Source organism: Hypomesus transpacificus, chromosome 11, assembly GCF_021917145.1.
Source record: "Hypomesus transpacificus isolate Combined female chromosome 11, fHypTra1, whole genome shotgun sequence".
NCBI lineage: Eukaryota > Metazoa > Chordata > Actinopteri > Osmeriformes > Osmeridae > Hypomesus > Hypomesus transpacificus.
In genome coordinates, this window is record NC_061070.1 from 1,655,549 (window position 1) to 1,681,435 (window position 25,887).

General features: G+C 46.9%; 1 protein-coding gene across 4 annotated transcripts; it reads left to right on the forward strand.

Annotated features, from left to right (window-relative positions):
• The first annotated feature begins 205 nt into the window (after positions 1-205).
• On the forward strand, positions 206-25,416 carry ppp1r21 (protein phosphatase 1, regulatory subunit 21). Of its 4 annotated transcripts, none has more exons than XM_047029384.1 (21): positions 206-750; positions 5,030-5,098; positions 5,816-5,968; positions 6,225-6,326; positions 7,001-7,224; positions 7,400-7,494; positions 8,469-8,521; positions 8,710-8,859; positions 8,949-9,050; positions 9,174-9,262; positions 9,339-9,475; positions 10,590-10,682; positions 11,608-11,735; positions 15,814-15,966; positions 16,097-16,189; positions 16,447-16,695; positions 16,801-16,839; positions 16,959-17,075; positions 21,181-21,279; positions 23,985-24,113; positions 24,476-25,416. In XM_047029384.1, the coding sequence occupies exons 1-21, from the start codon at positions 697-699 to the stop codon at positions 24,503-24,505; spliced, it is 2,358 nt and encodes a 785-aa protein (XP_046885340.1). In that variant the 5' UTR covers positions 206-696; the 3' UTR covers positions 24,506-25,416. The 4 variants fall into 4 exon arrangements, with proteins under 4 accessions (XP_046885340.1, XP_046885341.1, XP_046885342.1 ...); XM_047029385.1 differs by having other exon boundaries at positions 16,804-16,839; XM_047029386.1 differs by having other exon boundaries at positions 6,228-6,326.
• Positions 25,417-25,887: the final 471 nt, after the last annotated feature.

Below are 25,887 nucleotides of genomic sequence, written 5' to 3' on the forward strand. Positions count from 1 at the left end.
TCCTGGACAATAAACCAATATCAAGTATTTGTCTGGAGAACCTCTATATTTCTGATCGGATCGACAAAGTACAGGAAGGGAGACATTGATGAAATCGTGTCTCTGTATATGGCTTGCTTTCGTTAGTAAAATGAGTGATGAGCTCTTCCCGCCGCCAGAGGTCATATTTTTCAGGTCTTACATTTTTTATTTTTGTGAACTTTGAACCCAAACTCAGTGCCCTGGCCTTTGACAGCCGCCCGTTAAGTCTACAGCTATAATGGATAAGCTACAGACATTTGAAATGAAACCAATTTGAACATTGGCGTTTCAACGCTATTACTGTAGGGAAATTATATTGTATGAAGCGAAGTCAAGTGTAGACTGGGCGTTGTAACTCACAGAAGTTAGCTACTTAGACCAGAGCAGAAAATAACCAACTAGACCAGACGCTACAATAGTGCTAGCAGATGTCTGATCAGTTGACATCCGGCTATACTGTAGTAGTCAGATGATCACTTAGCATTTCCTCATCAATACCGGTGATATTGCTGCTTTCATAGGAACGTAGCGGTAGCTAGATAGCCAGCCAGCTAAGTATCTTCTTTGCTGCGGTTGTCATTTCTGTGCAACTAACTAGCTTAGCATACCATACTTAGCTAGTCGTCTATCGTTCATCACAGTCTCGCTAAGCAGCCTGCAGAAGTACTGTCAAAAATGGCTGGAGACCTTCAAGCGAAATACAGCAAGTTGGCCCAGGAGTATTCCAAGGTAAGTGCTAGCAATGCCAGCTGATGTTGGAGCGACATAATTAGCCTATATGATCTAGCTAGCTAGACTAGCTCTTTTATTTTCACTAGCTCTAGGTAGAAATGGCTGCTGTTTACTATTTACTGTTTACTACTGTTTGCTATTTACCAGCTAGATTCGGTAGATATTCGGTGCAGACCCTTTGTCTGTCTGGATTTTGACAGTATTTTGGTTTACAGAATACTTATAAAATAGCGAGACCAAGATCTACCTCAGTGGATGTAGATCTTACAAATGACTGGTGTCGTGTGGTGACAGTAAGCCACATGCAGTTAGGACAATATGGATATGAACAAAATGGATATGAAACTTGAGCAAATCACTTTGTACAGTGAAGTCACCTAAGATGCCCTCTACCCCCCCCCCCCCCCCCCCCCCCCCCCCAAGTTCTCATGTCAGCAAAACAAGGCTATTACACCCTATATCACTTTAATAACCAGTACTATAAATGAGTGACTCGTTTTAATTCATATAAAAGCTGAATGAGTCTCCTGAAGAGGTCGAGCGAGTGGGTCTATGGCAGGGGTGTCGAAGTCCGGTCCTCGAGGGCCGCTGTCCTGCATGTTTTAGATGTTTCCCTGATCCAGCTCACCTGATTTGAATGAAGGGTCGTTATAACAAACCATTTAATTGAATCAGGTGTGTTGGAGCAGGGAAAAATCTAAAACATGCAGGACAGCGGCCCTCGAGGACCGGAGTTCGACACCCCTGGTCTATGGTGTCAGTCAGCTGACAGGGTGTCTGCTGTTTCCTGTTCTGCCCTTCCTCCCCCTCCAGCACAACTGTTTCCTGTTATCATACATTCTCTTTTGATATTTTGTTAATTTATCAGATGTTTTATACAACGCAATGTACAAATAGTCCATTTATAAAGCACAGCAGAAGATGCAGATCAGATGTGCAAAGTTCCTACTGTATCTCAGTGGTCAGAGTCATGGACCTATGTTGACTGAAACTGCTGAAGTTGTATTTACTCTCTGGGAGGAACAGGCTCATTAGACTCAAACGTAGAGTGCATAGTCCAGGAAGGGGGGGTCCAGTAACTATGGACTTGAATGAGCACAGATCCGTTTTGAGCCCCTCTTCCAAACTTGCAGTATAGTTCAGTAGAACAGAGCTTACAGTGCAGTACTCTTATCTTCCGAATAAAAGTACCTCTGGAATAAAAGTACCCCCCGGAAAATGGGCAAATCAGCACGCAAACTGTGTCCATATGCGATCAAAATGTGTTCCTATCAGTGTAAGTGCGCATCTTTTACTGTCACTTGCAATCAGGAGTAGAAATAGACAGCAAATATACCATTGCTAGGAAAAAACTTAAATACTTCTAGTTTGGAAATACATAATCATTATTAGAAATATTCAAAAAAGAGGCTGTTACTAGGGATGGGCGAACGATGCCTTGAGAAGCTTTGGTGGTTTCTTCCGGATTGCTCCGAACCTAAGAGCCGAACTATTGGCGCATTGAAATTGGAGAGCACAGGGACATCTAGTGGTCAGCTAAAATTATAGCAGCCATTTAAACCAACTGAATGCGATATACCAGTAGTTTCTGTCGTACTTAGCCTCGTTAATTATTCAATGTCGTTCATTTTTGTAAGGCTACGTGATGGTCTAATTTTCGTATTCATTCATTAAAACCATACATGTGTATTGAGAACTGTGTAATTTTCATACAATAAATATGTTTTACTGTGATGTACTGGTCTACACCACACTTTGTAATGTTCTGCAAACAGTATAAGGGCGGTAGAATGCTTAAGTGTATGGAAGTATTAAATGGCTGCTGATACAGAGCGGTAGCTTACACAACCACTCTGCTTATATAGCTGTCTCATTCCTTACATTTGTGATATGTATTGTGAATCGGGGGAATACTTGTGGGGGTGTGCTTGTGCAATATAAAAAGGCAGTGTACCATAACAGGGTTCAGGGGAATCGCTTTCTTACTCCGGTAGCATCCATACTCTATCGTCTTTTATTTTCTGCTCTTCTGCTAATAATTCTCAACTGTACTACTCTTCTGCTAATGAACTATACTCTTCTGCTAATATAACCTACTTCTCTTCTGCTGCTGAACTACTCTTATGCTAATATAACCTTCTTCTCGTCTGCTAATGATAATTCTCTAATCGTCCTCTAATAATAACTATGTACTCTATTAATAACTGTTTGCGCTTCTGCCAATGTAGTGTTCACCTCCTATTAAGACGACAAGCACTGGTTTCTTTCCCTCTTCTAAGGTTTAGAAGTGCGCCAAAACTTTGAACCAGTTTGTGACGTCTGAAGCATTGAACGTCATCAATCACGTGGCATCGTCTTTTCACTAGTGATGGGAAGTTCGGTTCTTTTTGCTGATTCGGTTCTTTGAATCTCGTTCAGTAAAATGAACGAATCTTTTTTCGAGTCATTTGTTCATTTCAGGGGGGGGGGGTTGGGGGCTATACGTCCACTGCAAAGGACGTATAGCCCCTATACGTCCACTGTAGGTTAGTGCATGACATGTGCACCAGCAAATACTATTTCAAAATAAATTCCTGCATTAAAATAATGTATCATGAGGTTGTATGATTTGGTCATGTATTATCACACTAGCATTTAATTATCACGTCAAACAATTACACTGCACTAAACTGTAAGTGTAAATGTAAAGTGAAAATAACAAAACCAGTCAGTATGATGACTTGAGCGAATATCATTCATTCACGTCTTACTAAAACAGCGGCCACGCGAAAGGGAATAAGGAAACTGTTTCCTCTACTAAAAAATACAATGCGGGTCACGTGAAAAAAGGATCCAAAGACTCGTAGAAAGACCGAGTCGGGGAAGGAACTAATCATTCGTTTCCTCTAGCTACAGAGCCTATGCAGGTCACGTGAAAAATGATCCAAAGACTCGTAGAAAGACCGAGTCGGGAAAGGAACGAATCGTTCGTTTCCTCTAGCTACAGAGCCTATGCAGGTCACGTGAAAAATGATCCAAAGACTCGTAGAAAGACCGAGTCGGGAAAGGAACGAATCGTTCGTTTCCTCTAGCTACAGAGCCTATGCAGGTCACGTGAAAAATGATCCAAAGACTCGTAGAAAGACCGAGTCGGGAAATGAACGAATCACTCGTTGAGAGGACTCGTTACTCCCGAGTCCTTATAAGGATTCGTTCAAAATGAACGAATCGTTCACGAACGACACATCACTACTTTTCACACAAGCTCCAAACCACTTTTTCCAAACTGTGCGTACTGGTTTTGCGACACAAGCATCGATGCGTCAGTGCCATATGTCCCATCCCTAGCTGTTACAAATATATGGTAGTTTTCCTCAAAAACTTACAGTCAACATGACTGCAACATAACATGAAAACCACTGGACATACTTAGTTATTACAAAGTAAAAAAAGAGGCTGTGTAGTTACAAACATACATGTACTAGTACTATCACTTTTCCTTAAACAGACTACAGTCAACATGACAACCACTACCAAATAAAGCATTGCTAGGAAAATACTTCAATGCCTCTAGCTTGGAAATACATAGTTACAAATCTGTCAAATAACAAACATGCCATGACTACTGGTATACGGTACCTCAACAAACTTATAGTAGACACGACTGCCGCGCAGCACAATTGCAGGTGCTGTGATATTTCTAATGACATCATCTCGCAGCACCTCATATTCCGCGTCTTGTGCGGCATACAATCCTGAACTTGCACCAGTACTAGTTCCACCTTCAAAGTATCTACTGTACTTGATTTTGCAAAATATAAAAAAGTAAATGCCCTGGGATTTCTATTTGACGATGAGAGGGTCGTTGTGTATAGGTTGTGACTGTCATGCTGGTGTGCTGAATGGGAACCGTAATGTGAGTGTACAGTAGCTAGAGCTAACATCCGAGCCATAATGAGGCTCTGGCTAACATTTACTAGCTTGCACTGACAACCAGTTGGTAGCTAATGTCGTTGGCTAATGTAAGCTACTTGCCAGTAGCTAGCTAGCTAAGGTAGCTAACGTTTTCACATCAAAGAGTTCAAATTCCGAAAAAAATGCATGGAATTTTCTAAAATTATGTCTTGATTTTCCCCCCAAAAAATAAACCTACTGTCCAAAATAAGAATGTACCGGGTGGATTTTTCGGGTAAAAAAAATAAACGTACAGGTACGTTTTTTCGGAAGATGAGAGTACTTACAGTAGGAATGCAGGGATCATCTGCTGTGAAGGCCTCATGTCTCTCCTCTGGCCCAGCTCAGGGCCCAGAACCAGGTCCTGAAGAAGGCTGTGGTGGATGAACAGGCCAGCTCCACGGCTCTAAAGGTAGCTCACTCACCCCTGACCCTGACACACTCGCCCCTGACCCTGACACACTCACCCCTGACCCTGACACACTCACCCCTGACCCTGACACACTCACTCCTGACCCTGACACACTCACCCCTGACCCTGACACACTCACCCCTGACCCTGACACACTCACCCCTGACCCTGACACACTCACCCCTGACCCTGACACACTCACTCCTGACCCTGACACACTCACCCCTGACCCTGACACACTCACCCCTGACCCTGACACACTCACTCCTGACACACTCACCCCTGACCCTGACACACTCACCCCTGACCCTGACACACTCACTCCTGACACACTCACCCCCGACACACTCACCCCTGACACACTCACCCCTGACACACTCACTCCTGACACACTCACCCCTGACCCTGACACACTCACCCCTGACTATGTATGGGTATCGTTTAGATTTGAACAGTTTTACTGTTACCGATACTGCTTATCGGTCCTGTACTCATACGGTAATCTTATCTGTGGTTTTTGTTGTGTTTTTTCATAACCCTAGCACTTATTTTTGGTTGTTCACAATGTGTACTTCTGTTTTTGGCCACCTGCAATGCTTTGGGTCTATCTTGTTGTTATTATCAGTGACCTATGCACTTTGTAAAGCTCTCTCTTGGAAGTCGCTTTGGATAAAAGCGTCTGCTAAATGAATAAATGTAAATGTAACCCCCCCCCAGGACCAGGTGAAGCAGAGGGAGCAGAGCCTCAGGAAGGCGGAGCAGGAGATGGACAGTCTGAGCTTCAGGAACCAGCAGTTGACCAGGAGGGTGGAGCTGCTACAGGAGGAGCTGTCTGTTGGCGAGGCCCGGGGGGGGGGCAGGAAGACCAAGGTGGGGGCGGGTGTCAGAGCTGGGGCACATGTGAATGCCCTAGAAGAGGATGGGAGGAAGGAATGGCTGGCAGGCTGTTTACAATTAGCATTACATTTAGTCATTTATTTTAGCAGACGCTCTTATCCAGAGTGACTTACAGCATTAGCATTTAGCAGCTGCACAAAAGAACTTGACTAAAGTTGGCTGGTGTAGTATACAGCCTGTACCTCCTGTCTCAGGGTAAAGGGTGTATACAGCCTCCACTGTGTCTCAGCAGGGTAAAGGAGACTCTCCTTCCCAGCAGGGTCAAACCCAGAGTGTGTTTGATGAAGACCTGCAGAAGAAGATCGAGGAGAACGAGAGACTGCACATTCAGGTGAGGGGGAGAGGGGGACAGGGAGGAGGGGAGAGGGGCACAGGGTTGAGGGGAGAGGGGGACAGGGAAAGGGTGACAGGGAGGAGGGGAGAGGGGCACAGGGTTGAGGGGAGAGGGGGACAGGGAAAGGGTGACAGGGAGGAGGGGAGAGGGGCACAGGGTTGAGGGGAGAGGAGGAGGGGAGAGGGACAGGGGAGATTGGGGAGGGGGACTGAGGAGGGGAGAGGGAAGAGAGGAGGGAGGTGAGAGGGGGCCAGGGAGGAGGGGAGAGAGGGACAGGGGAGATTGGGGAGGGGAGAGGGAGTAGAGAAGGAGGGGAGAGGGGGGGCAGGGAGGAGGGGAGAGGGGGACAGGGTGGAGGGGAGAAGGGGACAGGGAGGAGGGGAAAGGGGGGCAGGGTGGAGGGGAGAGGGGGACAGGGAGGAGGGGAAAGGGGGGCAGGGTGGAGGGGAGAGGGGGACAGGGTGGAGGGGAGAGGGGGACAGGGGAGATTGGGGAAGGGGACTGAGGAGGGGAGAGGGAGAAGAGGAGGAGGTGAGAAGGGGAGCAGGGAAAAAGGGACAGGGGAGATTGGGGAGGGGGACTGAAGAGGGGCAGGGAGGAGAAGAGGAGGGGATCGGAGGCCATAAACAGTGTGTCCTGGTTCTGGTCCCTGGTTCCTGGTCCTTTCCCAGTTCTACGAGGCGGGGGAGCAGCACCGGCATCAGCTGGCCCAGCTGGAGGCGCTTGTGGAGGAGCTGCAGCAGGAGCGTGAGCGGGCGGAGGCCCAGCTGGAAGGGCTCAGTGCCAGGTGTGCCCTTGGAGAAGACCGGCTGGCCCAGGAGACCGCACGCCTGGAGCTCAGGGCTCACAACCTGGAGAGAGAGGCCCGGGAGTGCAGGGCCCGGGCGGAGGAGTGGTGAGCACACACACCTGGACACACACACCTGGACACACGCAGCTGTACACACACGCCTGGACACAAACACTTGGACACACGCACCTGGACACACACACCTGTACACACGCACCTGGACACACACACCTGGACACACACACACCTGGACAGACGTGGGTGTACTGTGCCCCTGCAGCCAGCAGCAGCTGAGTGGGTGCCAGGTGGAGCTGAGCAGACAGGTGCAGGAGAACAGCAGTGTGATCCAGGAGAAGGTGCCCTTCAACGACACCCGTAAGCAAGCCGCACTCCTTTCTTCTGTTGTGTTGTATAGACCAATTATTTGTTTGTAAACATTCGGGATGCGCGCGCAATGTGGCTCCAGAAAACTGGGAAAGGATAGCATTTTAAATGGCAAAAGGACCACACGGATAATACAAATAGTTAGATTTAAACGACCAAAAAGGTCGAGGAGGACAGCCTTTAAAAGAGAAAGCCATTACCCATTAATCTGTCGCATCAGAATTTTGATTTGGGTCACGAAGGTCTTGAAATTTGAGTGAGAATGTCGCCCGGTACAGACCGCATAGTCGAGCGGCAACCATGTCTTCACGTCATGTCACAAAGTTCATCATTTTACAGTTTTACAGTCAATTTTACATTAAAAAAGTCGAGCAGGGCAGCTTTCAAGAGATATGGGAATTCTGCTTTTAGCCAGCTGGTCCGATTGTTTTTCTGATTTGTTTAAACTGGCAATCTGAGTGAGACTGCATCCCGTTACACTGTTTTGACGTTAGCCTCAGTCAGACTCGCTCACTGGCAGTGTGCACAATGTTGTATTTCACTACATTCTACACCAGAAGGACTGAGAATGCGACCTCCGTTAGCCAGTCTAGTTTTGTCCGATCTCTTGGTCAGGCTATTTAAGGGTATCGGGGTCAAGTGACTTTTGTGCATAGACAAGTGAAACGTAAATGTATTTGTCCAAAGGGCACGAGCCTCAAAAAGTTAATATCAAGCCCTGCAATCCAGTGGCCAGAGATATATGATGACCTGATCGACACGCCAAGTGTAATAGACCGGGGAGAAGTTTGTCTTTTGCAACCGACATGCGCAGTTGAGCCTGCTTGACAGTTGTGTGATGTAGGGTGATAATTGGTCTATACAGTATGTATATAGGGCCCTGTAGTTTATACAATACATCTGTAAGGCTCTTCTAACCCTCACATCCACCTGGAGAAATGTACTGTGTTCTTCTTCCTCTCCAGAGTATCATCACTTCAACAGTTTAAATGTTCCTCCACACAACCGGCGGCACCAGGTGAGACCAACACTACTAGACCATCACTAGTGTCCTAACACTGATACAGTTACTTACTAATCCTAACTTCTCGCTCCACCTCCTCCCCTTCTCCACTTGTCCTCTCCTCCACCTCCTCTCCTCTCCCTTCCTCTCCTTCTCTCTTCCACCTTTTCTCTTCTCTCCTCCTCTTGCTCTTCCTCCTCCAGTTAAAGGCGAGGGATGTGGCTGGTCAGGCTTTGTTGCTGGTCAAGGACCTGGTTGCTGCTCTGCTGAACTTCCACTCCTACACCGAGCAGAGACTGCACATCTATCCCCTGGACTCCTCCATCCAGCCCATCTCCCCACTCAACCAGAGGGTTAGCAAAATCCCAAGCCCAGACTCCCGAGCCCAGACTCCCGAGCCCAGACCCGCTGTGATTTAACTTGCAGCCCTTTCCCCCTGCAGTTCTCCCTGTACCTGCATGAGAACGCGGCGTATGTACGCCCCCTAGAGGACGGACTGCTGCAACTGCACCACAGCATCACAGAGGACACGGTCACTGTACTGGTGAGGGTGGGGGGGGGTGAGGAGGAGGATGGAGGTCATTATACCGCTGAATGTACCGTCCCAGGTCCCTGAACTGTGCTGTGTTTGATTGACAGGCTGAAGTGTGCTGTGTTTGATTGACAGGAAACTGTGGGGAAGCTGAAGGAATTTGCAGATCACTTCTCATCATACACACACTTCCTCCAGAAGATTCTACCTTACCAGCTCAAGAGGTCAGGAGTTTGTGTGTGTGTTTGTATGTCTATGTGTGTCTGTGTGTGGTTGTGTGACCCTGCTTCCTGTGTGCAGCCTGCAGGAGGAATGTGAGGTGTCTCTGTGTCCTCCAGCTCTCTCCTCTAAGAACCAGGATCTGCAGAGAGACCTGACCAGGGTCACGGCCATCTTCCTGAAGCTGCAGAGCTACATCACCCTGCTGGCCCTGCCCTGTAAGTCTCTATGTTCTAGATCTATATTACCCTGCCCTGTAAGTCTGTATGCTCTAGATCTATATCATCCTGCCCTGCAAGTCTGTCTGCTCTATTTCAGTTTAGTTAGTCTATAGTTAGTCTATATCTAGATTAGTCTATATCTACATCAGTCATTGTCTACACAACCCTCTACGAACACAATGAAGCTTGAGTCGCCATTGGCGCGTAATTTTTTTTATTTTACTCGCCAGACTTTTTACATCAAATGCATATGGATTTAATCTACAATTTTGTAGCAAATGGCTTTCTCTTGCCACTTGACTTCAGCCACCTCTCCACAGCTGATGATGGATCATACTGCTGAAACTCTGGCCTTCTGTTTAAATGAAGATCCGGTTTGAAAGGCATGAGGATGTGAGACTGCTGCGGACATCTGATTTTATTTTATTTTGGTCACTGAAGGCTCTTTCGCAGTTGGCATAGCTGATTAGCAGTAATCTTAAATTGTCTTGATAACCAAAATAACTATTAAATGTTTGGCAGTGGTAGCGTTTTATCTTCCCTAGCGACAACAAATCTTATCTAGCGTCGAGCGACAAATCGAGCAACTTTCCGTTACTTTGGCAATCTCCGTTATTCGTTATTGAGCAGCAGGAGAATAATTAATTGTACATCTGTTGTCATAGCAGCCAATCATGTTAACTCGCAGTCAGGCAAAGGTGCGTCATTGAAATCTGCGCTAAACGTATTATTTGCCTCTAACTCAGTCACAGGCGAGTGAAATTGAACAATTTACTATCCATTGGCTGATTAAAGATACTTTTTAGTCGCCTAGCAGTGATCGCATTTCCGAGTGATTTACTCGCATTGTAGAGGGTTGCTACATCAGTGTAGGGGTGTAGTTGTTTTACATCACTCTAGTAGGTATATATATCTACATCAGTAAACAGGTCTAGTTGTTCAATATAATTTTCTTCTAGACTCTGGGATTTAAAGATATGTTTCAATATTATGGCATATGTGTGTGTGTGTTTCTCTGTGTGTGTGTGTCTCTGTGTGTGATTGTCTGTGTGTGTGTGTTTCTGTGTGTGTGTCTCTGTGTGTGTGTGTGTGTGTGTGTGCGTGTGTGCAGCTCAGAGGGAGCAGGCCGTGCCTCAGAGCAGCTGTTCTGCAGCGTTCACTCAACTGGCGGCTGCTCTGCACAGTCTCCATGACGCCCTCCAGGGTGAGCCAATTACACAACACTTACTGTACTCCAACACAACACTTACTGTACTCCAAAACAACACTTACTGTACTCCAACACAACACTTACTTCAACCCTGAGGTGCCCTTGAGGGGGAGAGAGAATGAGAAGAGGACAGGTGTAAGTGGAGCCCACACAGCAGCAGCTGCTTGTTGCCATGCCGGCGTCTTATGCTTGTCCAGTGTTGCCAATTGAACAACTTTGTCGCTAAATTCAGTGACTTTTTGCCTTCCCGAATCTAAAGCGAAACTAGCTACTAGCGACAAATGTAGAGACTTTCAGAGGGCCACTTGCGACTTCTGGTGAGATCTTTTTGACAACACTGTGCTTGTCAGTGTCTGAGATTCCCAACTCTGCATGGGTACTGGGTAGACCTTGTATGACCCTAACTTCAGAATGTTGTACAGTTTTTTGTTTTTGAATACCAACTTGGTATCAGTGTACCGGTTACAGTACTTTACACAGCACTATACACAGTACTTTACACAGCACTATACAAACAGTTTAGGGAAAGATGTCATTACAAGTGACAAGTTAAGATCATTTGAATTAATTAAACCAGGGGTGTTCAATCCTGGTCCTCGAGGGCCACTGTCCTGCATGTTTTAGATGTTTCCCTGCTCCAGCACACCTCATTTAAATGAATGGGTTTGTTATCAAGCTCTGTGGAAGCCGGGTAATGACCATTCATTTGAATCAAGTGTACTGGAGAAGGGAAACATCTAAAACATGCAGGACAGGAGCTCTCGAGGACCAGGATTGAACACCCCTGCATTAAACGTAATGTTTATTCAATTAAATGTTAACAGTTTGAAATATTTCTATAATAGGATATAAAGTAAGGTACTGCTTGTCCAACTTGGTTGATCTAATGCGTGCGTGTTTGTGCGTGTTTGTGTGTCAGAACTTTCTCAGCACTACAGTCAGAAGGCCAGTCTGGAAGAGGGTCTTCCCAGCGTCTCCCAGAAGCTGCGAACCACCTCAGAGTGTCTCCTCTCCTCCCTGTCCTCCCTCACCATCACCTCCTCCAAGGTACACACTTTCCTCCCTCACCATCACCTCCTCCAAGGTACACACACACTCCCTCACCATCACCTCCTCCAAGGTACACACACTCCCTCACCATCACCTCCTCCAAGGTACACACACTCCCTCACCATCACCTCCTCCAAGGTACACACTCTCCTCCCTCACCATCACCTCCTCCAAGGTACACACACTCCTCCCTCACCATCACCTCCTCCAAGGTACACACACTCCTCCCTCACCATCAGCTCCTCCAAGGTACACACACTCTCCTCCCTCACCATCACCTCCTCCAAGGTACACACACTCCCTCACCATCACCTCCTCCAAGGTACACACACTCCTCCCTCACCATCACCTCCTCCAAGGTAGACACACTCCTCCCTCACCATCACCTCCTCCAAGGTACACACACTCCTCCCTCACCATCACCTCCTCCAAGGTACACACACTCCTCCCTCACCATCAGCTCCTCCAAGGTACACACACTCTCCTCCCTCACCATCAGCTCCTCCAAGGTACACACACTCTCCTCCCTCACTATCAGCTCCTCCAAGGTACACACACTCTCCTCCCTCACCATCACCTCCTCCAAGGTACACACACTCCTCCCTCACCATCACCTCCTCCAAGGTACACACACTCCTCCCTCACCATCACCTCCTCCAAGGTACACACACTCCCTCACCATCACCTCCTCCAAGGTACACACACTCCCTCACCATCACCTCCTCCAAGGTACACACACTCTCCTCCCTCACCATCACCTCCTCCAAGGTAGACACACTCCTCCCTCACCATCACCTCCTCCAAGGTACACACACTCCCTCACCATCACCTCCTCCAAGGTACACACACTCCCTCACCATCACCTCCTCCAAGGTACACACACTCCTCCCTCACCATCACCTCCTCCAAGGTACACACACTCTCCTCCCTCACCATCAGCTCCTCCAAGGTACACACACTCTCCTCCCTCACCATCACCTCCTCCAAGGTACACACACTCCTCCCTCACCATCACCTCCTCCAAGGTACACACACTCCCTCACCATCACCTCCTCCAAGGTACACACACTCCTCCCTCACCATCACCTCCTCCAAGGTACACACACTCCTCCCTCACCATCACCTCCTCCAAGGTACACACACTCCCTCACCATCACCTCCTCCAAGGTACACACACTCCTCCCTCACCATCACCTCCTCCAAGGTACACACACTCCTCCCTCACCATCACCTCCTCCAAGGTACACACTCTCCTCCCTCACCATCACCTCCTCCAAGGTACACACACTCTCCTCCCTCACCATCACCTCCTCCAAGGTACACACACTCCCTCACCATCACCTCCTCCAAGGTACACACACTCCCTCACCATCACCTCCTCCAAGGTACACACACTCCCTCACCATCACCTCCTCCAAGGTACACACACTCCCTCACCATCACCTCCTCCAAGGTACACACACTCCTCCCTCACCATCACCTCCTCCAAGGTACACACACTCTCCTCCCTCACCATCACCTCCTCCAAGGTACACACACTCTCCTCCCTCACCATCACCTCCTCCAAGGTACACACAGTCCTCCCTCACCATCACCTCCTCCAAGGTACACACACTCCCCTCCCTCACCATCACCTCCTCCAAGGTACACACACTCCCTCACCATCACCTCCTCCAAGGTACACACACACTCCTCCCTCACCATCACCTCCTCCAAGGTACACACACTTCCCTCCCTCACCATCACCTCCTCCAAGGTACACACTCTCCTCCCTCACCATCACCTCCTCCAAGGTACACACACTCCTCCCTCACCATCACCTCCTCCAAGGTACACACTCTCCTCCCTCACCATCACCTCCTCCAAGGTACACACACTCTCCTCCCTCACCATCACCTCCTCCAAGGTACACACACTCTCCTCCCTCACCATCACCTCCTCCAAGGTACACACACTCTCCTCCCTCACCATCACCTCCTCCAAGGTACACACACTCCCTCACCATCACCTCCTCCAAGGTACACACACTCCTCCCTCACCATCACCTCCTCCAAGGTACACACACTCCCCTCCCTCACCATCACCTCCTCCAAGGTACACACACTCCCCTCCCTCACCATCACCTCCTCCAAGGTACACACACTCCCCTCCCTCACCATCACCTCCTCCAAGGTACACACACTCCCCTCCCTCAACATCACCTCCTCCAAGGTACACACACTCCCCTCCCTCACCATCACCTCCTCCAAGGTACACACACTCCCCTCCCTCACCATCACCTCCTCCAAGGTACACACACTCCCCTCCCTCACCATCACCTCCTCCAAGGTACACACACTCCTCCCTCACCATCACCTCCTCCAAGGTACACACACTCCCCTCCCTCACCATCACCTCCTCCAAGGTACACTCACTCCCTCACCATCACCTCCTCCAAGGTACACACACTCCTCCCTCACCATCACCTCCTCCAAGGTACACACACTCCCCTCCCTCACCATCACCTCCTCCAAGGTACACACACTCCCCTCCCTCACCATCACCTCCTCCAAGGTACACACACTCTCCTCCCTCACCATCACCTCCTCCAAGTTACACACACGCCCCTCCCTTACCATCACCTCCTCCAAGGTACACACACACACTCCTCCCTCACCATCACCTCCTCCAAGGTACACACACACACTCCTCCCTCACCATCACCTCCTCCAAGGTACACACACTCCCTCACCATCACCTCCTCCAAGGTACACACTCTCCTCCCTCACCATCACCTCCTCCAAGGTACACACACTCCCTCACCATCACCTCCTCCAAGGTACACACACACTCCCTCACCATCACCTCCTCCAAGGTACACACATTCTCCTCCCTCACCATCACCTCCTCCAAGGTACACACACTCTCCTCCCCATCTCACTCAAGAACTCCCTAAGTACAGACAATTCATCAAATGCCCCACCAGAGAAGGGAACACTTTGGATCACTGCTACTCTACAATCATAAAGCATACCATATAAATATAAAGAGTCCCTACTGTCACTGTATATAAATATAAAGAGTCCCTACAGTCACTGTATATAAATATAACAAGTCCCTACAGTCACTGTATATAAATATAAAGAGTCCCTACTGTCACTGTGTATAAATATAAAGAGCCCTTACTGTCACTGTATATAAATATAAAGAGCCCCTACAGTCACTGTATATAAATATAAAGAGCCCCTACTGTCACTGTATATAAATATAAAGAGTCCCTACAGTCACTGTATATAAATATAAAGAGCCCCTACTGTCACTGTATATAAATATAAAGAGTCCCTACAGTCACTGTATATAAATATAAAGAGTCCCTACTGTCACTGTATATAAATATAAAGAGCCCCTACAGTCACTGTATATAAATATAAAGAGTCCCTACAGTCACTGTATATAAATATAAAGAGTCCCTACTGTCACTGTATATAAATATAAAGAGTCCCTACAGTCACTGTATATAAATATAACAAGTCCCTACAGTCACTGTATATAAATATAAAGAGTCCCTACTGTCACTGTGTATAAATATAAAGAGCCCTTACTGTCACTGTATATAAATATAAAGAGCCCCTACAGTCACTGTATATAAATATAAAGAGCCCCTACTGTCACTGTATATAAATATAAAGAGTCCCTACAGTCACTGTATATAAATATAAAGAGCCCCTACTGTCACTGTATATAAATATAAAGAGTCCCTACAGTCACTGTATATAAATATAAAGAGTCCCTACTGTCACTGTATATAAATATAAAGAGCCCCTACAGTCACTGTATATAAATATAAAGAGTCCCTACAGTCACTGTATATAAATATAAAGAGTCCCTACTGTCACTGTATATAAATATAAAGAGTCCCTACAGTCACTGTATATAAATATAAAGAGCCCCTACAGTCACTGTATATAAATATAAAGAGTCCCTACAGTCACTGTATATAAATATAAAGAGCCCCTACAGTCACTGTATATAAATATAAAGAGTCCCTACAGTCACTGTGTATAAATATTAAGAGTCCCTGTGCTCCTCCCTCCAGGTGGCGACCTTCTTCAGTAACAACCTGGACTTCTTCACGGCGTCTCCAGGGTACGGGCCAAAGGGTGGTGCGTGCACCCTCAGCCCCCTGCAGGCAGAGAGCATGCTGGGAAACAAGAGGAGGGCAGCCGCTTACATGTTGACCATCAGGAAGGTCAGAACCAATCAGATTCTGTGTAGCAGCAGAACCAATCAGATTGTGTGTAGCAGTCTCACAGACAGATCAGCACATATAACCTGTAGTGTGTGTGTGTGTGTGTGTGTGTGTGTGTGTGTGTGTCCAGCCTAGGCCAGAGTCTGTGCCGTACAAGGAGGCTCTGTCCAACCGCCACATCCTGACCTCCTCCACAGAGAGCAGGGAGGGTCTCACACAGCAGGTACACACATACATACACACACACACACATACATACACACCTACATACACACATACATACACACTGTCTCACTCTTTTTCTCGTCTCTCATCCCTCCTCTCTTCTCCGTCTCCCCCCCTTACTCTCACTTCCTTTTCTCTTCTCTCTCCCCTCTCCTCCTCTCTTCTCTCACACCTTTCTTTTTCACCCCTCCTCCTCCTCTCTTCTCTCACACCTTTCTTCTCTCCCCTCTCCTCCTCCTCCTCTCCTGCCCTCAGGTGCATCAGGGCCAGGAGAAGATAGCTCGTCTGGAGCAGGAGAAGGAGCACTGGCTCCTGGAGGCCCAGCTGGGCCGGGTGAGGCTGGAGAAAGAGAACCAGCGCATCTCAGAGCTGCAGGCCCAGCTCTGCTCCGCCCTGGGGGGCCCTGCCTCCGGGCCCCCCGGAACCCCCGGCCTGGGACGCCAGGAGGAGGAGGAGCAGGAGGAGAAGGGAGCAGGGAGGGAAGCCACGCTCTCCACCAGTCTTGTACGTCCTCTCTCTCTTTCTCTCTCTTTCTCTCTCTCTTCCTGGCTGTTTATCTAAGTAATCTAGCCATCACAGCAGAGCATGTTTTACTGTATTGTCTGTCAGCAGGTTGGCATGCTGACCACTACGCCCATAAACGATGAGGTATGACACACACTTACTCGCTCACACACTCATGCACTCACACACACACACACAAGAGCACACACTCCTCAGTCATACAAGCCTTCTTTCTCATGCACTGTGTGTGTGCATGCGTGTAGGTCGGGGATGAGGCCAGCAGAGAGCAGCTGATTAAGAGCCACTACATGGTGAGGGTGTCAGAGCTGACCTCACAGCTGCAGCTGTCAGACAGCAAGGCTGTCCACCTCCATGCTGAGGTAAGACTCACTCACACACACACACACACGTTAGTTTACCATACATGTGAGGACATCTGGGGCGTGTTCCATCAACGTCGCTAACACAAGTCGTGCAACCACGAATAAGTCTCTCTTGAGTAAAAGTCAACTTAGACTTAAGCGTCAAGCCGTTCCACTAACGTTCCATTCCACTAACAGGCAACGCTAAGTCAAGCTAGACCTCAATAATCTTAAATCCGCAATATGCTAGTCCGACTCTGTTTACGGATGGGCGGGCGGATACGGACGGATAGACTTTGTTTATGGTTCTCCTTAGGCTGTGGGTGCTGAAAACAATTCACAGCTAGAAGAGTAGGTGGCGCAATGTTTTTTTTGTCAAAGACGACCTTAGAGAAACCATCTTTGTGTAGAAGTCGTCGTCGAGTGTTTATTTACCTAGGTTATTGAAAAGTCGGAGCAAATTTAGAAATGAGCCATTTCATCAATAAAATAAGCACATTTTCAGCAACTACACTGCCCATTTCTCGTCACATTTTTATTCAGATGCTGATTTACATGTACTATTTAGCTAAAATTTAAAAACTTACACCAATGTCGGTCAAAGGATTCTGTTCGTCTTGTTGGTCACGGCAACCCCGCCCCTGACGCAAGCGGTTCTTAATACAGACCAATCACAGCCAAGGGGGTATCTGTAACAATCCGAAATTACAACGGATTGTTTGGAAATTCAGGAGGTGCACGTCAAGCTCTCCGGGGGCTCACAGAGAGGGCGTTCCACGTAGACGAGGGCGTTCCCTTGTGTCAGTTTTTTGCAAAACGGAGAACCCTTCATCGGCCTTTAGACTATGCAGCCCGGATCAGCCGATCGTCGAAAAGAGGAGTTTTGTCGCAAAAAGCAAAGCCTAAACCAGCAGAGTGGTGTTATTTCAGCAGCGTTAATTGATTTTGTGAGTTTTTTCTGAGTTGTCCCCAAAAAGGGCAATGTTGCCACAATTAACACAGCGAGGGAGACAACTAGCGTAAATTGTAGGGCTACCAAATCTACTTAACATAACTATATGCATTTAGGCCTAGTACTGTGTAATTTGAGGAGCTGTCTGAAACCGTTCTGGCAGTAGCCTATGGCCGATATTCTCAACAGGAGATTGAGAAAAATAACCCCAAAAAGATTGTGGCAGCAATTGAAAATTGTAGCATAAAATTCAAAACACTGAAGACGGCCATGGTTAATTTACATTTACATTTAGCAGACGCTTTTATCCAGAGCGACTTACAGTAAGTACAGGGACATTCACCTGAGGCAAGTAGGGTGAAGTGCCTTGCCCAAGTACACAACGTCATTTGGCTCAGCCGGGAATCGAACTGGCGACCTTCAGATTACCAGCCCGATTCCCCACCGCTCAGCCACCTGACTCCTCTGCACTCCTAATTACACTTGATGTGGGCTAATACTGTTTTTGTCTTCTCATTTTGAACTAAATTAATAAATTACTTTAAAATAACTTTGTCACACACATTTATTAACGGATAGGCTAAATGCTGAGCTTTAAGATAAAAGGGAAAGATAACCATGACTAAAATGGGGATTCACTGATATAAGTATTATTGCACAGATCCAGCACAAACTTTCAGATCTGAATGTGACCCAAACTGTAGCACACTTTGCTTGGCAGAACAGTCATTTCAAATTGCTTAGCATGACTAAGAATATATAATTATTATACTACGCATGCATATTTAATCCAAATCCAATTATTACTATTCTGGTTGACAGTGTATGGACAGCTGCCCCATTATTTCCAGATTTACAATTAACATAGTCTGCCTCCACAGATTCAGAGGGGGCTTGGACCATATATATATAAACACTAGATGTCTTACGGCGGAGTCTAGAACGTCCGCACATGGTGGCCATCTTGCTACAGTGATGCAGTTCCACTGCATACTTCAAGTCTATTTATTTTTGTATTACATAATTATTCATAAGTATGTATTGGCATAGCTACATCTCTGACGTTGATAACAAACCAAACCGTTTAAAAATCGGTTGAAAATTGAGCAAGTTATGGTTATTTAAAAATTACATGTAGCACCAACCCAATGTTATGGGTGAGTGAGTTCACTGTAGCAAGATGGCCACCATGTGCGGACGTTCGACTCCGTTGGCCGGCAACGCGGACGAGACATCTAGTGTTTATATATATCTATGGCTTGGACAGTGGCAGACTTGCTGTTTGAAGGGCAGGGGCGAACCTTTTTAAAGGGCTGCTATTGCACGACATGGGCTCTCACCAGTGTAACAAGGGAATGGGACGACACCCCGAGTACATTGTAGGGGAGACTGTTGGGCATAACATCTAATCGTCTTATTTGCAAAGGGCACCATTTGGGACACTGTCATGTAGGGGTCACTATAAAGGGCACTTCATAACAGCACCCTTTTCCATTGGAAGTAAGGGCACTGGAACAGTCAAATATAGACCATTGTAAGGGCTCCTTATAGGGTACTGCACCACATTTTCTCTACTATAAAGGAACTCCTTAAGACATGTTTTGAAATTGATATAGGGCACACTATAATTTATTACATTAAGGGGCACCCTGGGCACTCAAGCATATTTCACAATGTGAATGGCAGACAATAGGGCACTTGGTCAAATTTTTGCCACTCTAGAGGGCATTTTAGAAACGCTTTTTTGGGGGGCACCAGGCAGTCACCCCCTGAGTCTTCCAGTGGACCTGGATACACCCATGGGGACAGTCTACGGCATCTATAATATTGGGGAAGCCAGAAGGAGAGGATGAAGTAATATAGAGACTTGTCAACATATAGGCTACTTTAAACAATGAAAATGCTTTATACAATTGAATATAAAGTCTCCTTGATTATTTGTGTTTCAAGATGACCTGGAAAAATTATGATAATATTCAGGTACTGCTTTGGAGCAAGGTATACCCTTCATATTTCCTGGCATGGTTGCCTTTGCTAAACCTTTTTAAGTCACCAACCCTGTTCAAGAATGTCCCACATGCAAAGACACACAGAGATGCAGAGAGACTGAACAGTGGTCAAGGCTTGGCTACAGTGAGCTTGCTTCCTTGTGTGTGATTCCAGCAGACTACACAGTCTAGGCCTACCTACATAGACGCGGCCTACTACCCTCCTTTCGACTATTATTGTCTACTACTCTCCTTTCTACTACTTTCTACGAAAGATGGTAGGCTGCTCTTATGTGTTCATTTCCATCCTTTAAGAGTTATTCTTTATATATATATATATATTTAAGAATGACAATAAAATCTATCTAGATAAACTATGCTGGGCCTGCTGAACCTATACCGCTTCCACAGATACTGGTCAGGGAAGCATTACTTCAGTCTCTGAAGACCTTTGGGGCTGGTGGGATAAACACTCTTTGTATAATCTGAGCACCTTCACTGACAGGGTTGTCAAAGAACGGATACGCCATCATTGATTGTAACTTGTCTAGATGCTCTCCTTAGTTTCTAAGGCCTTATTTTATGTCAATTAACCAATGGCTTTTGAAAACAAGTGACATTATTTCTCAACTTGTTTATTTAAATAAATACATTCTGTGGAGATGAAGTAAACACGTAGATTCATTCATGTCTGCACTTCAAAAAGTCTGCACTTATGTTTCTGAACAAAGTGCTTTGCGCACAGGAATTTACTCGACGGAACATTCTCCGGGCAGCCGCCCGGGCAGCTAAATAAATCTCTCCAGGGTTTTCTCGTATTTATCATTTCAGTTTGTGTGGAATTGGCATATTGGCACCCCCTTCAGGCAGCTGCAGGCACCCCTGCTTGCTGAGACGGTGCCGTGCAGCATTTTCCTTCGTTTGCCGCCGCCAGGTAGTAGCGGTGCTCATTCCGTGGGCTGTCGGAGGGGGCCGACGGGGTAGGGGGCGGCACAAGATTTCTTCCCCCCTAGGCGCACAATGTTCTAGGACCGCCACTGTGTGTGTGGTGTGTAATGTGTGTGGTGTGTAATGTGTGTGGTGTGTAATGTGTGTGTGTGTGTAACGTGTGTGTGTGGGGTGTGTAATGTGTGTGTGTGGTGTGCAACGTGTGTGTGGTGTATAACATGTGTGTTGTCTCCAGTGCCGGGCCCTTGCCAAGCGTCTGGCCATCGCAGAGAAGACACGGGAGGCCCTGGCGGAGGAGGTCCGACTGGCCAATCAGAACATCACACGGCTGCAGGTAAACAACAACAACACTGTAGTTGATCCCCTGCTGTTCCATCTAGCACCTATCCCCCTGCTGTTCCATCTAGTGCCTGAGCCCCCTGCTGTTCCATGTAGTACCTGTCCCCCCCCATTCCTGCAGGATGAGCTGTTCCATGTAGTAGCTGTCCCCCCCCCATTCCTGCAGGATGAACTGTCCCCCTGCTGTTCCATGTAGTAGCTGTCCCCCCCCCATTCCTGCAGGATGAACTGTCCCCCTGCTGTTCCATGTAGTAGCTGTCCCCCCCCCATTCCTGCAGGATGAACTGTCCCCCTGCTATTCCATGTAGTAGCTGTCCCCCCCATTCCTGCAGGATGAACTGTCCCCCTGCTGTTCCATGTAGTAGCTGTCCCCCCCCCATTCCTGCAGGATGAACTGTCCCCCTGCTGTTCCATGTAGTAGCTGTCCCCCCCCCATTCCTGCAGGATGAACTGTCCCCCTGCTATTCCATGTACATTTATTCATTTTCATTTAGCAGATGATTTTATCCAAAGCGACTTCCAAGAGAGAGCTTTACAAAAGTGCATGTCATTGATCATAAACAACGAGATAGCCCCAAAAACATTGTGGGGAGCCAAAACATGAAGCATACATTGTGAAAAAGCTAATAAGTGCCAATAGGAAGAAAGATAAGAGCATGTAGCTAAACAAATTACAAATTAAAAATGAACCTCAAAAGTGCGAGAGTGTACCTGTAGGAAAGCAAGTAACAATAATATAATTTAAGGCGAGTACAAGTAGTTAAATCAGTTAAAAACTAATCAACAAGTGCAACAAGTCACTCAATGAGTGTCATTGTGTTTTTGGACTCCCGGAACAAGTACCATATTTTTTTTTAATAAAGCCGCGGCCTGTACCACGATTTTACAGTTTTCTTGTAGTTGTACGGCTTACTTTTCGAAGCGGCTTATAGCCATTTTAGAACAAAAAAGTGGCTTTGTCCCAAGATATCTACAGACCATGCAGCTAATTTAATGCTCAACACTTCAACAGGGGCTTATTACTTGAAAGAGGAATTATTTACAAATGGCTAGTAGAACATAACATTTCATAATAATTTCAGTAAATCAAACAGCGTTAGTTAGCATCGCTAACGACAGTGGCTAATTCACCTTCGGTAATGTAACCGAGCTCTTTGTAGGTTAGTTTTAGATATAATTGTATATGGTCGTGGACAATAAGACACGGACACGGTCTCTTTTCACAACTTGTATTTTCCCATTGCTCTTTTTGACATCGCCATTGGAACAGCCCTCATTGACCTCATGTAATGCTTACGTCAGCATCATTCCTACGGCAACTCCGAGGGACAAAACACCCTTGTCCGTTGAACAAAGAAAGGTCTGCTACTGTAGGCTATCCTCAAGATTTGCAAGCTAGCTAAACTTATACAATATATAAATTAATGCTGTAGACAACAATGGATTTTTCCACTAAATGAGTGACTTGTGAGGTTTATTTATGGACATACTATCCACAACCGAAGTGTGTTACACATTGCTGTAAGATCGCCTATACTCGTGTATTGCTTGGTATTCTCAGAGAATGTCTAATATAGGGAGAACTGCCACTCTCGGGAAACTTCCGGGTTCTGAACTGGTAGCAGTTCCATGTGAGGGCGCTAACGAGCGAGTGCAGAATGAATGGATGTCTATGAGCGGTACCCCTCCAAATCCGCAGGATTTCGCAGGATATAATTTTTTGTATAGTAATTTGAAAGGGGAGGCAAAAAAAAAAACACTGTTGGCTGTTAGATTATTTTAAAGTCGCCTTTCTGTTCTAAAAAGCCTTTGAAAATGTCATTGACGTCATACACATCGTACGACCAGAGCTACTGCTTGACGGCAAGCTCTGGTCACTTCCTTTTTTCTCTCAAGGCATCGACAACACAGCTGACAGGTTAGGCTCTCCCTGTCAATACACATGCTAGAAAAGAGTTTTGGCTTGTTAATGTTGTTGCTAATGTTGCTAATGCTCTGACATTCTGATTCTGCTTCGTATGCCATCAAGCGGGATCTCTGGACGTAGTCAGTCCTTCACTAACCAATCAGCATTCGTTAGCAGAATGCTAGCGTGTTATGGGCAAAAAAAACTACAATCAAATCAGAGATTTCTCAACGACATTTAGACGTAAGAGACAAATTTAGCCGTTTAACTCCATAGACTCCCATTCAACATGCACTCGCTCGCGATCACCCCCAGTGGAACTCTGGAGGAACTGCAGCCAAATTCGGTACAATGGAGCTTAATAGGGAATGGCAAGGCTCTCCTTAAACAAGTTATGGTATTGTAGCGACTATCCTATGGTACCCAGAATGCCCGCGGCAAGCTGAAAAGCTACGAAGCTAAGAGCGTTAGCTTAGTCAGATAAGCGTTGTTCCGAGTTCTATTGTTGTGTTAGTTTTGTTTTGATATGTGTAATGCTATGGTCTGTAGTGTAGATAATTTGAGTGTTCACCCTGATTGGGAATGTGGGAATGTTGTCTAGTTAGAAGGCTATGCAAGCTGTCCGATGTAAAAGTGTTGCTGGGTAAATAAACAGCCGGCCTATATTCCAGTGCGGCCTAGACTCCAATTTACAAAGTTCCCATTCTGGTGGGATGTGGCTTATAGAAAATGCGGCCTATTTTCCGTAAAATACGGTAGTATTACCTGTCCCCGTCCCCCCCTTGTTCCTGCAGGATGAGCTGTCCACCACCAAGCGCAGCTACGAGGAGCAGCTGAGCATGATGAGCGACCATCTGTGCAGCATGAACGAGACGCTTAGCAAGCAGAGGGAAGAGATCGACACGCTCAAACTGGGGAACAAGGTACGACCTTAGCCCCGTTCCTCTGCCCAGGGCTCCTCCCACTGGGAAGCTGGTGATGAGAACCTCCTGCCGAAAGTATCTTAGCATCTGATGTTACCTAGGAAACACACTTCTTGTGTGCTGTCTGACCCCTGACCCATCTGTATATAGGGGGTCAGATGGGTGAGCAGGTTAGTGAATCGGGCTATTAATCAGAAGGTTGCCGGTTCAATTCCTGGCCGGCCAATGAAAATGACGTTGTGTCCTTGGGCAAGGAACTTCACCCTACTTGCCTCGGGGGTAATGTCCCTGTACTTACTGTAAGTCGCTCTGGATAAGAACGTCTGCTTAGTGACTAAATGTAAATGTAATGTATCCTGCAGGGAAGCACCAAGAAGAACAAGGGCCGCTAGGACCAGACTCCTCCTGCTGCTCCCCCTCTTCCTCCTGCTTTTCCTCCTGCTCCAGACCTGCACCTCCTTAGGCTGAACCATGGAGACTCTTTCTCCTGCTCCTCCTCCTCCACTGGACGAATTCCAGAGACCCTGCAAACCGCTCCTCTCTCTGCCAGACCGGGGCAATCGAGGACATTGGAGCAGTTTGTCATCCATGCTTCGAAATATAGTAGGGAGGGAGAGGGGTGGAGGGAGCAGAGAAAAGAAGGGAAGTAAGAATGAAGTGAGGGAGGGAGGGAGAAATGGAGAGAGGTATTGGATAAGTGAAGATGGAATAGCAGGGCTAGTGGGGCTAGGGTTACTCACTAGTCAAGCTGTAAAGATCACATTCTTAGAGTTACTGAGGGTTTATGCAAATGTACGCGTGTGTGTGTGTAGGAAGGACTGAGGAATCGATGGAAACAGTGATTTCACTTTTGTTTCTGGGTGGGAGGAGGAGAATGTATGTGGACCTGTATGAGTGGGTGGTCACTGCTAGAGAATGTGTTGGTCGGTCCAGTGTGACTGGGTGGGGCACAGAACTGTGATAATAGCATTTCTGTTTTACACTGACTGTTTTTTTACCGATGGAATGGGAAGCCGTCTGGGCTAGGGACCTATGTACCTGACCTGGCCCAACAGTCCGAGTGTGTGAATCAACGTATATTAATTGAGCATAGAGCTAACAGACAGCAGGACAAGTTAGCTTACAGCAGGTGGTGTCTTCCTGCCGCAGAGACGAGTCTGCCTCTGTATGTGATGTTTTAACACCAAAGTGTGTGTGTGTACACTAACAGCAATGCCATGTGTACATTCTCCAAACTTGTACTCGATCATGAATGGATGTAAAATGTGTCCATGTGAATATATATTCATGAAATCATGTTATATCCATTATTGTTCTGTCAGTTCTTTTAACAATAATACAACCTGAGACATGTGCTCTTGTGAGGACTTACAACATGTTGTTGCTCTAACCAAGTATGACATATCTGGTTGGCGGAGAGATTGTGATGACATTACTAGTGGAGACACCTGGGGCCTGTACTACGAATCAAGATCAACATGCTCTGAATTACTTTCAGTTACCTGGGTACACAAAGCCTAACAATCGCAATCACGATGAGCGGTATCACGACGGCGGTTATCTAGCCTGGTCCTAACCAGACTCTCGTACATTTCATTTGTACAGAGAGTCTGGGCTCGCTCCATTGACAAATGTTGACTTCCTTGCAGGCGGGTACTCTGTTGAGAATCTGCCATAACCAATCGCTAGCGTTCGCTTTAGCCAATTACATTACCACTACTGTAACAGAGCTAGGCTAGCTGCCGTAGCTGGAAAATCAAACTGTTCCCCAACC